General features: G+C 42.1%; 2 protein-coding genes across 3 annotated transcripts in view; one reads left to right on the top strand and one right to left on the bottom strand.

The window, feature by feature from the left end:
- Positions 1-5,255, top strand: part of cc2d1b (coiled-coil and C2 domain containing 1B) — a 32,998-nt gene extending 27,743 nt beyond the window's left edge. The window contains exon 27 of one of the 2 annotated variants that reach the window (XR_013965058.1): positions 5,131-5,255. The gene's annotated coding sequence lies outside the window, so the exon portion shown is untranslated. Of the gene's footprint in view, positions 1-5,112 lie in introns of both variants that reach the window. The other variant, XR_013965059.1, reaches the window with a different exon arrangement.
- mppe1 (metallophosphoesterase 1) lies at positions 4,690-12,614 on the bottom strand. The gene is made up of 9 exons (XM_080778344.1): positions 12,029-12,614; positions 11,743-11,851; positions 11,516-11,619; positions 10,189-10,269; positions 9,479-9,587; positions 7,448-7,525; positions 6,995-7,117; positions 5,750-5,890; positions 4,690-5,292 (listed from the first exon to the last, which is right to left on the bottom strand). Exons 1-9 carry the CDS (start codon positions 12,268-12,270, stop codon positions 5,107-5,109), a joined length of 1,173 nt encoding a protein of 390 aa, XP_080634470.1. The 5' UTR covers positions 12,271-12,614; the 3' UTR covers positions 4,690-5,106.

Raw genomic sequence — 12,614 nt, 5'->3', positions numbered from 1 at the left:
TGAAAAATAAAACAATATAGAACGTTCAATTTAAAGCCATAATTAATACATCTGTTTTGAACCACTTAAGCCCTTTTTAAAACCAATACCTCCATGATGCAACATTGCTACTACAAGGTTGCTACTGTTACTTTAGGCTATTATTGTTTAGTTGTCACATTTTCGTGTTTTTCCCACGCTACTTTTCCGTTAACTTTCAAATAGTGGTTTGGAGAAAACGGTCCCCAAACCCAAAATCTAATGAGGTTTTATCCAGCTACTGGTTTAAGTGCCAAACATACTGTAGCCCATGTTCTGATTTCCTGTGTTGATTCTTATTTCCTGGTTCGCTATACTTGTTTACAATGAGGAATGATGTCGGAGGGGAAATGACTCAGAATAAAATAAAATGCTACCATTAAAACAATTGCAACTCTTGGATAAAAGGACATTGCACGCCTCAAATAATGCCAAAGAACGTAACGGAAAACAAATTCTGAAACCTAAACTGTTCTTTGCCTTCATTATGTTACATCGTTATCACACAGTGGAGAGAGGACAGAGGGATGAGGAAACTCAACTCAGGTAGAGAACTTGATCACAGTAGTTAACCCACTGTTGCGAGTAAATGTCTCCTTTTTTCCGTTTCCTACATTTAAAATATATATTATATTATCTCAAATGAAGTTTAAGTAGTAGTGAAAATGGCAGATCTATGCTTGTAGATTGGCTATTTTCATTAGTTTGGGTCCCGGGCGAACATCTAATGTCTCTTTTGGATCTCGAGCTAAAACGTTTTGGACCACTGAGTTGACCCATAACCTGCTCTGACACTTAAACTCTGGTTTCATTTCATCAACAATTCAACACACATATCGCAGGGTTCCTACACATGTCCGAAAAAGTATAGTTTCCTACACATGTCTGAAAAAATATGTTGTGTATGCTGTACAGTATGCTTGATTATTCAGGGCCTGAATGAAGGGAGTCAGAATGCTTGCACACTCCGGAACAGCAAAATATAGAATAATCAGTTCCGATATACATTTGAGCGTATTTTATGTAATTGTAGAGCCTCTGTTAATTAATTTCACATTATGTATATGTTGTGGAGCTTGATCCATGGACATAGTTGAGTCATATTACTCTGGTGCAGTATGTTCGCATAAATCACAATGAACATGGATCGTCATCTGAGAAGTATGGATATTATACATAAAACGTAGAAAGTATAGGAACCCTGTAATCAGTTTGAGTAACATTTCCCTCCAGAAGGTCCGTCTATTTCAGTTACTCGAGTTCCACTTGGGTAACTTTGCGTTGGCTCTTCTGCTGACATTCATGTGATTGTCTTGAATGATGCTGATTAATACAAGTGGAGAGATTCCTCCTCAGTTGTAATGACGTCTCATTCTCAAATAAAATGCTGGACTTTATATATTGTGCAATATCATTATTTAGGCTCTTTTGGACAATGATTAAGTTACAACTTACAATGAATACATGTAGGTATTGCTCACTACTTGAGTGGTGATATTTTAGCTGCACATTGTTAAACCACGTCACATATCCATCGGTAATCCGGATTACAACATTTATTTTTGGCCCCGTTAACGGCAGGTTGCCAAAGATGTCCATCTGTCCATCGTTTTAGACAAGCAAAAACAAAACACCATGGAGTACTGTATGTATTGTAACAGTGTGAATAATGCTTTATTTTCCCTAACCCTGTTTTTTATGCTGTTTTGCAGTGACTTATTGCCTAAATCAGTGGTTCTCAAAATGGGATCCAGGGACCCACCAGGGGTACTCAAGTGTATTCCCAGTCACTATTTCAGCAGTTGCAAGTGCTCTTGCTGGTGTGAAGGAGTTAATGATCTCACAATGTGTTGCGCTGTTTACCTATATTCACTATTTGTGGGGAAAAAAATATTTTACATTTTTGAAACCTTTTGGTTTTTGACATGCCCAAAATAGGGATCAATCGATTATTTTATTAAATAACTGATTAAATCAATTATATTGAACTGTTGCACCCATATAATTAACATGTGTGGCGCTGGTTGGCCCTCCTTTTCCATTCCCAATGAATGACCCAGTTAAAACGGTCCAGCTCCTTCCTCAGTGTCCTGCAGGCTCTTTGATGATGCAATTGCTATGATGATTGAAACTAAGACTAGACTAACATGTTAGGGAGGGACTAGTGGAGAAGAGATCCAGTAGAACTAGAAGTCATTTTATGCTTTGTTGCGCTCTGAAAATAGGTCTACACGTTGCAGTGCGACGCGTTGTGAGCTTGTAGATCAGTTATTTTCAGCATGCAACCAAGATCTCAGATGGGTGAACCAATAGGATCCACCGTCTGCCCCTCTAGACCAGACAACAATAACAATGTAACTTTCCTGCTGTCACACAACGCTTTATTACTTAAAAGTTCATCAGAAATGTAAAACATTTGGCCACAGGAAACAATTGGCACAGAGTCATCAATAAATGAATGTACATTTCAATATGCATCCTAAAACCATCCGAGCACCCAGCAGCAATCTTGGTGCATTATCAGACATCAAGAATAGAGGGTATGCACGGATGTTATGCGGCAAGCCCATACATCCAAACAAAGTAAATTCGTTTAATGCAATCTGATTGCATTAAACAACGTTAAAACTTGCCAGTCACATTATGCATCCGCATAACCTCTAAACTAATTTTTTGTTTTGAATGTAAAACGTGCTTACATCAAATCAATAAATAATATCAGTGTGAAGAGACACACCAACATATTTCTCTTTCTGGCCATGGCAGCGTAGCCACTTAAACCCTATATAATGTACAGTAGGTACATAAATGACCCCCATGGCTCCAATCGATGGTTCATGTGGCTAAGCAAAGGAGAACAGAGGAGACACAAATACAATAGTATTTACAAATACAGTAGCTTTCAAGGTTTCTCTTAAATAAATTCTCGATAGTTTCCCTACATCAGGCTGCTGTAGGATAAACCCGAAGTTTAGACACTTGGAGGAATGCATTTAAAAATCAATATAGTATACTATTCTGACAATACTATTTATGTAGTAGATACTACCTGAGTTTCTTAAACAGGCTAAATCAAACGTTGAAAATTATTAACAATACCGTTTGACTCAGATCTGCTTTTTATGTCACCGTTAGTACCTGCAGTGATCAACTTTCAGTCCTTTAAAATGAAACATTAAAATATATGTACCAAGGTGTGCTTCATTAGTGCTACAAAGTGTACAATCAAGGTAGTCTTAGGTCGCATTCACACCTGCTTTAGTAGACTCGATGCGAATGGGCGGAGAAGTTGCATCATTCTTGCACACTTAATTTGCTGCGTTTTCCTTCACACTGGCTGTGTCAAACCGCAGTAGGGAACCACATCAGAGAACGTTAGTGTGTTCAATTCATAAACTATACAGTGAAATATATGGTGTTCAAAAATATAGTTTGAGTAATAGTTCAGACTTAATAGGATGTGAGGATTACGTGGATGTAGTGTGTTGCCGGGGATTGTGTGTGTATGCATGCATGCCCAAAAGATCAGCGCGCACTGTTCTTTTGGGCACATTGTGGAGGCACAACGCAAAATAAAAAATTTAACGTTTATCCTCATTCAACCACATCTATCCACGGTAACCTGACATCTTTGCGCTGCGTAAAATATGGCCTCTCTGTCTACAACTGTGTTTACTCCTGACATTTCATTTCCTTTATTTGATGCGATTGCATTCACACCTGCAGTGAATCGAAGTCAGGTGTCGCTTTGAAGCAAAGCGAAACCCCCGTTTTTGGCAAACTACAATGAGATTGTTTGATCCGAATCGGACTTCGAATGAGCCTTCACACCTGCCAAACGAAACGCACTCTGACAATATGCAGCAGGATTGCAGTAAAACATTCTGGTGTGAATGCGACCTTAGTTTTACTTAATTTGATTTAAAATGTCCTGTTTATAACAGGTTTCTTAAACTTTACATAAAGTTTGTTTTCAACAAGGCAATTCAATGTGCTTTACATTGTAAAGCACATTTAATTGCCTTGTTGAAAAGGTAAACTTATTTTGCCTAGTGTCAAACACCGTTTTACAATGCCATTTTTGCAGATTGTGTTGAAAATATACGTTTTTAAAATATACGTGTTTGTCAGACCTTTGTATGTGCATTATGTAAAGTGCCATTACTGTGTGTACATAAAACTCCATAAAAACCACATTGCGGTGAAAATAGCCCAATCTACAAGCTCACAACATGTCACATTGTGATGTGTTGTGAGCTTACTATGATCAGTCTCATGACCAGGTATGACTGGAGGATATTCATTTGAGAGTTTGTTCTTACAACCCTGGTTGGTTGGTGGTACGTACCCCGCCCCCAAGTAGATTACCAGATAAGTAACCTCGCCTCACCAGGCTTTCCACCGCCTCGGAGGAAAGCCTGGTCTCTGTTTCAAAAGTCCGTATGATCCCGCCTGGGGCCGGATGATGTGGTTACGTCATGTTGTAGTATTGTTTTGTAGTCGGGAACAGGCGGCGACAACTTCCTTTTCCCTCTCAATAAAAGCTCTCGCTTACGAGAGCTTTTATTGCTTTTAGTTGTAGGCAAACCATTGCCTACAACATGACGTAAGCATATCATCCGGCTCCAGCCCGGATCATATACCGAAATGAAATGGTGCCCAGGCTACCAGATAACCAGTTCACTGGTTATCTGGGACAGAGACTGGATCACACCAAAGCAACATAAAAGGATGCGTGGAGGCTAGACTCCTTTGACAGTAAATGGACAGCGACAGCACTCGGAGGCTTTGGGGAAACTCCCATTGTCCACGCGTTCCCAGTCTAGTTGACCCGCAAGCTAGACCGCACAACACAAGCCCGTGCCAAAAGAGCCAGAGAGAGGGCCATCGCATTTCAAACCACCCTATCCCTGACATTTTGATTAAGAGTAGAGTAGTCATCGAAGCTAGAATAATATCCACCTCAAGAAAAGCCAGCGTCACATCAGGAGCTGAAAGTCAAGTGTATCCAGAATGAAGCTGGGGTCACTGACTGACTGTCTCCAGTTGGAAGGATGGCATGCTGATCTCGGGGTATACGTGTCTTCATTACAGATACTTGTGCTTTCCCAGGAGACAGAGGCTGGCACACTGCAGCAGGCCTTTCATCCACAGACAGTGGGCCAGGACCAGGAACAAGACGCCGGCGCCGGCAGAGCAGTACACAGCGATGACCGTACTCTCCTCTGGCATGAAACACTTGGACAAACTGTAGCTGCTAGCGGAGACGGAAGCCTGGACAGGAGAGGAATCGAATAACGTTAGCAAGTGAAAACACTTAAGCCCCATCTACCTGTATATACAGTACTACCGTCTTATACGTCACATTGTCAATTTCTAATGGTCTAATTTCAGACCGACTTGAAGTTAATGCCTGGGAGAAGATGGATGGAATATCATGAGTCAAGCGTTAAATGGAGAATCCATCACTTTGACAGTACTATGTTCTTCTAAATTTAGAGGAGCCAATTATTTCTACACCATTTATTCTCACAGTTCAGCGTTCTATCCATTAATGCAGAGATGTGTAGGGAGAGAGTGGCGCGTGGCACGTCAGCTAGGTCAGGAGGTAACAGGGGGTGCATGGCCAAAAATGTTTGGCATAGACATTGACCGCTGGCATAGAGCCTATTCATGAAAAGGAAAGATATCTGATATCAGGACAGAACATGCTGACAACTAATGTATTCACCAGTATGAAGCTGGGGTTGTTGCGGTTTCTCCAGTTGAAGGACGGCACGCTGATCTCAAGGTACTTGTTGTCGTGGAGCACCTCACAGCCGCTGTGCGTGTGTCCACTCAGAATGAGACGGGGCTCAAACCAGTCCAGCAGCTGAGAGACGACACAGAGACACAAACGGTTTAACCACATGAACCCTAATGGCAATTATAGTCCATCTACAGTTGTAGATCTGCCATTAGCAACGACGGCTACGGCAGTCCGCTCCGGCAACCTGAAATGGATCAGTGCTCGATACATAAACCTGCTTGCCGTCGCAGCCTTTTCAATTACGGCAGAACATACACTACACGTAGTGTCTACAACGTCATGTCATAACCATGTTTATTGAAATTATAGCTGTCATACATTTACACCGATTGCTCCATCACCTCTCTTATGCTGTGTAATGTGTTGCATGCTCTGAATGAAAAAATAACAGATTGCTGCAGCACCTTCCTCTTTCCACTGCTGAACATGTCCAGTGCATGTAATCTTTAAGCAATATCGGCAAGTTAGCTGACGTGCGACTGGGTGTTTTTTTTTTAAATAACGGCTATTATTGCTATAGGGTGGCCGCAGCCAGAGGCTATGGCTTGTTGGGGGTGCTTGGTTTGTAAACCTTTGGGAGCCCCTGCTTGTAGTTAACAGAGGATATAAACATTTCCAATCAATGGCATACAATGCAAATGCATTGTGGTGTAACGTTAGCCTCGAGTAGCCAGCCTTTATCTGCCTTTGCAATGCATATTGCCCCAGGCAGATTAAGTCTGGCCCCTCTCAATTGTGGGAGGACTTAACGGCCGAAATGGTGACAGGCGACGGCCAAACAGATTCGTCTGGAACCAGGCTATAACCAACTAGGGCCCAGTATTCAAATATGACAAATCTAACACTGACTGAGAGGGACGAGACTAATATCCGTCAAATATCTGTCATTGCAGTGCATATATTAGTATTGCTACACGAGGCTAGTGTAACGTGGGGCAAACTCCTGGGGGACCCCGGTCAGTGAAATATCCAATAGGGTTTAAGTGGTTAAAATCAGATCTTAATAGGAGAACAATTCATGGTTCATATATTAATATTTTACATCATACGTTCGTTATGGCTTTGACCATGGCTGGCTCTCAATATCAGAGCCGTCGTTTCATTTTAACAAAGGAAATTCCCTTTTCATGACATAATTGTGGGGTGTTGGCATTACTACATTAATACCTTATGAGAGGCCTCTTTAGACAGCACGTCATACTTCTCTCTGAACAGCAGGTGGCGCTCTTCGGGCGATGCAGCATCTTGTCCTGTACAGGTGGCATCACTCACCCTGTACAAAGGATAGTGCTGTGGAACAGAGTCAGACAGTCAGGGGAATGGTCAGTAGACAGTATGTTGTGATTCCTCTGTACATTGTGCTCCAACAAGATGGTCCACAGATGTAAGGGTGCCTGCTATTGGCTTTGACTTCCTTTTTTATGTATACAACCTGTTGTTTTTAATGTTACAAAGAGCTCCAGACCGCGTAAGTTGCTCTGTATGGCAGCAAGGGCTTACTCTCTTAAGAAAGGCAAGAGGCCACACCACGACAAACAAGATTTAGAAAAGGTTTGGGAACTCAGAATTGGTAGGCACTCTTATCTCCATTACAATGTGTGACTTCTGTCAAAAGAATACCTGTAACATGATGGGTGGTGTAGGCGGATAGCTCTGTGAACCATCACAGCTCTCCTCTGTGCTGCTCGACTGTACTTTCTGCAAAACGACAAAATCAATAGTGTGACCGAGGAAGGCACTGCCGAAAGCCTGTGCCCCAGAAGGCCATTGGAGACCTGAATGTCTTTGTCAGAATTACTGAATGACATCTCATCAATTTATAACTTTCTTATCTCCTCACAATTGTCTTCTATTTCCTAGCTAAAAGATAAATGGGGAAGGGAACTGGGGCACAAATGAAGGGCCACGGTGAGTTAAACTTTCCTGATACGATGACTCTTGTATCGGGTGTTTTTTCTCTCTGTCAGACCACACACACTTTCTTTCACAAAACTTGCTCCTTGCTAGACATCCTTTGTTGTTTCCATGTCCCTTAATTTCCATTTTTGGTGCGTCTCCTGTTTACCAGTTGTCAGGTTGTCCTGCTTTTGTTTCCCTCATAGCCAGACGTCATATATTGCTTCATTGAGGGGTCCTTACCCCACCCTAGCATTAACATCTTCTTGGCAAAAAGATACAATGTTCGTTCTTCTTTAAAAAAATACATTTAAAATATTTCACTGAATTTTGGACCCCTTTCTCTCTTATAACTGTTCATTTTAATAGAATCTAACTGCGATAGACATTTGTCTTTGTTACCCCCTGCTTTTTCTTATTTTCACTTCCTTAGAAAGTGTTATTTTTGCTTCCCCAAGGACATGTGGGAGATGGGGGGCAGGGTACTGTATGTTTCCTCCAGTTGGGGTTCATGACATGTAAAAACAAAAAGGAAAAAAAATCATAATCATCTTTGATGTGTGTATGCCAAACTGTAGTGCATATCGAGTGTACTCTCTGAATACATCTTGTTTAAAGGTGATATAGGCAAGTTTTCAGCCAAAAATCAACATATTTATCTATCTATATTTGTGGCCTTATTCCCTCTATCTTCCCCTATATTTTGATGCTGAGCTGCTGCCCTGTAGACATACACTCTCCCTTTGTCTCCCTCTATGTGTTTGTATCTGTTTATATCCACTGTTGTTTATGTCGCGGGACGGAAGCGTCGTGTTGGGAGGAGGGTCTGTGTGGGGGGTGACGCGGAGTCTTAGCCAATTGCAGCGCGAGGCTGTGACTGTGTGATCGACCCAGCAGTATTATAATGAAAACGCAATGCGATTTCATTGCAACTTGCAATGAAATCGCATTGGTGAAACTAAGATATGGGGATAATATTATACTTGCAATTTGCAAGTATAATATTATCCCCATATCTTAGTTTCACCATTGTTCATGTGAAATAGTATGTTTATGATGTAATATGTAAGCCTGTTGAAATTATGAGAATCGCTATGTATAGCGCATGGTTTGGTGGTCCGGCCGGCTTGAAGCTTGCATTCAACCCGTGCTCGCCAACGGTGACAAGCCGTCGCTGATCATCATAGCGATGAATAACCGTGGACAAAGTAGTTCACATGAACGATGCTGTAGTGGCTGGGGCATTTGAGGGGCAATATGTTTTATATGCACGATTACAAATGAAAGATAATTGAATTGAGAGCCAGTGAGTCTGCTCCACTACTTCCTACTTCCTCATTTGCGGGACTCGTCGTGTCAGTCTTGTGATATTGTGATTACGCTACAGTTACCCTTAAAAAAACATGTCAACTCAATGTCATTGTTGTAACTATGATATCGATAGAAATTCATAATTTTTTAATGTCATATTTAGCCATACGAGCGCAATATCCATAGCGTCCCTCCCAGCAGCAACAACAACCCCATAGCCTGAAGTGACCTGGCTCAGCCAATAGAATGACGGGGGGAGGGGGGTGGAGCTAGATTTTAATTTGTTTGGAAACACTCGATCAATTCTGTGTACAAACACTGAAAACTTGCCTATATCACCTTTAAGTCGATAAACAAGTCAATAAGTCGGGCATCGTGGAGTTTGTCAGAAATGCTGACATGCTGTGTGCAACTGTTCTCCTGAATAATAGAAGGCATTCTTACTTGCAGAGAACAGCTGAGATCCCTGGAGAGTTTGAGCAGTTCTTTCTCCACAGACTGACATATAGGACATCCGTCACCATGTAGTGCCACGCTGTTCACCAGAAGAAAACTAACAGAAAGCACAATATCACAAAATGTCATTCATACTAGCAAAGCCTTGTGAAAGTGAAAAATGCAACAAGTCTGTTATTTCTGGCAAGTAACACGGACGTATGCAACAAGGCATAACCGCATGAAAAGAACCCCCCACTTCAGAGACTTTAGAGACCCTTTTCTGAGGCAAACATTTCATTTGACAAATGCCTTCTAAATAAGTAGTTCACACTTTCAAGATTTTTCAAAAATGTTCAAAATATCTGCTAATAGCCAACACAAAAATCTATGATGTGCCATTTTCGATTTTAACCAGTTTAACAATTATTTTATACTTTGGCTATTTAGAAATAGCAGATCTACAAGCTCATAGCTCATGCCCAAAGTGACGTGCTATGAGCTTGTAGATCTGCCATATTTGAAAAATCGCAAAACTTTGTGCAAATAATTGAATACATGTTTTTATGTCTTTGCTTCTCTGGGTCCCTGGCTGGAACACAATATTTTGAGATTGGGCTCCGCAGCCAAATACATAATTTCGGTGGTCAGGTCTTAAAGTGGGTAAGCAGCGCCGGGCACGCTAGTGTATATAAGATTTACTTAGATTTGTTACTCACTTTACTCCCTTCTTGGTGACGATCCTGGTGGTTGTAGCATTGAACACCTTCTCAAAGCGCTGTATCTTGAACCAGTCCATCCTACAGCGGGGGGAGCAGCACAGTGTGAATAATATAGGCCTACCTTTTTCTTTCCAAACCTGCTGTGCTGTCTATTTTTACAAGGGCTCAGCATGATCACCATTACATAACGCTGGGTCCATTTTGTTCCCTGGTGAAATCGAAGGCCCATTTTTGATACGTGCTAATCTTTGCGATGGAAATGTTCGCATATTTAGTTAGTTCAGAATTATGCAGGTATGTTTGGACAGTAACAAATGAAGATTGTTACTGAGTGTTCTGAAAAGTGTTCTGAAAAACTTACATTTTGTATTACAAAATATTTATATATAAATGAATGCTGCCAGAGAGAGATAGAGAGATGGATAGATAGTCTGCCAGGTAGAAAAGAAACCAAATGGGTGTCTTTTCCGACCAGTCATTGGTCCGACATGCGGAAAATGACCGGAAGGTTGGCGAACATGCTTTAAGGTTGGCGAACATGCGCTGCTCCGTGCTTGCGGTTATGGTTAGGTTAGGGTTTGAGGTAGGTTGTCGTTGTCGGACCAATGACTGGTCGGAACTTAGTACTGCAGTGCACCCCTCAAATGTCCAAAACTGACTTTTCAGGATTCAAATTCAAAAGCATCAAAAGTAGCAGCTATAAACTCAAAGGATATGATACTTGTGATGTTATTGTGTAATGCTGTAGTGTAATTAAAAGACCTTTGGAATACGTGGTGTTTAATGACATCTTCCAGGCATTCATTAACTTTGTGTGTCTAGGAATTTGAGTTTGCAGTTAAACAACCTAGAGCGCAGGCAGAATTTAGATCAACATCGATACTGTCAATGTCACTTAAAGTTAAAAAGCCTGGAGAACACGATTTAATAGGACAAAGGATATTTCACCCAAAGGTTTTTACTGAAACCCCAACTGAACGTGGTGGGGTCTGGGGACTCCTAGGGGTCCATGTGGGGATTCCAGGGAGCCCCCAGCTAAATGATTGATAGTTATGAAATAGGAACCAATTTTGTACACTCTGAGTTAAATGAATGCTCGGGATTTTAGATAAGAATAGATTGGAGCTAACCTGACTCCGCCAGCTGGTGGCAGAACTTGTAAATACTCAATTATCAATACTGCCTGCAATCTGGTGGAGTCAGGTTAGATTGGAGCCCCCAAGATAAAAAAATAAAATAATAATAATAATAATAATAATCATGCATTTCAGACTGGGGTGGTCCTTGAAATTAAAGGGATCGGGAAATCAGTGGATTAACATACTCGTAGTGGAAGCCGATGTCATGATTCCCAACCAGAACAACCAGTTCTGTGTCAGGGGAATGTCTGAACATCCTATGGAAGCGTCGCACATCATCCTCCCAGTCCTGCAGAGTGGGTGCATAACAAACACAGGCAGCATTGTACCACAGGCTGCCCACACAGCCATATTTACAAGCAGCAGCATCATGTGGGATTGACTCTGCAGCACAGAGATAAAATACCCTTACCTTTGGTGAGCTCCACTTCCCTTCGTCAAAGATATCCCCCAAAATAAATACGATTTCGGGCCTTAGCAGCCACAGTGCGGTCTGGAAAGCCCTCTCCATCTGCCATTCCCTGTGTGTGTGTGTGTGCGGGGGGCACATGACACATTGCAGTGTTATTGTTTACAAATCAAATTCCATCTGCTTATGTGCTGCAGCTGCATTGAACAAATAAACGACGGATGATATGGCATTAAATAAGGCTACATGATCAGTAAATACGAAATTGAATGAACGGTCATTAAAATACCTTCGCAGCTTGTCAAACCAATGTCCCCCAACGGCTCCGAGGAGATGGGTGTCCGACAGCACCATCGCACGGACACTGCTGCTGGAGCCCTCGGCGGCGTCCCGCACATGGTGGCCGAGGCTGGGCCAGGCGCACTTCAGTATGGTCGGGAAATAGATGAGGTACTCGCAGAAGACGAACACGCCACAAACGCCCGATATCAGCACGACCACAGCCACCCATTTAGCGCTGCACCTCGGCATGTCTCTGTAGTCGCTCCTCTCCGGATTATTTTGGGATGATGGAGGTGGTGGTGCCCTGAACTAGAACGAACCCTGCTCTGGTGGTGATGGTGACCGGCGGGCGTTTCATCAGACATGCTTCTCTTATTCAATCCAATGTGTGGGTTTCTTTTTTAGGATTCCGATGTGATGCTGATGATCGATCATGACATAATGTCTATATTTACAGCAGCACCGTTAGTCCACCGTGCGAAGAACCATCTCTGTTTTTTAATCGGTTAAAGAAATGTCACATTCTTTGGCGGGTGTGTTGTCTGTCCACAGTGTCCAACACTGCTCTCTCACTGATCAGCCTGCTCGGCAGG

Source organism: Protomyctophum bolini, assembly GCF_963924005.1.
Source record: "Protomyctophum bolini genome assembly, chromosome: 12".
Lineage (NCBI taxonomy): Eukaryota > Metazoa > Chordata > Actinopteri > Myctophiformes > Myctophidae > Protomyctophum > Protomyctophum bolini.
This window is presented reverse-complemented; position numbering and strand designations above follow the sequence as displayed.

What these genes read in the sequence shown, in the direction of transcription:
- mppe1 (XM_080778344.1), bottom strand. Translation starts at nt 12,270, where the DNA reads ATGCCGAGGTGCAGCGCTAAATGGGTGGCTGTGGTCGTGCTGATATCG. An exon ending in GGAAGTGGAGCTCACCAAAG is followed by an intron (nt 11,620 to 11,742) that starts GTAAGGGTATTT and finishes CCCACTCTGCAG; the next exon opens with GACTGGGAGGATGATGTGCG. An exon ending in GACATCGGCTTCCACTACGA is followed by an intron (nt 10,270 to 11,515) that starts GTATGTTAATCC and finishes CCCCCGCTGTAG; the next exon opens with GATGGACTGGTTCAAGATAC.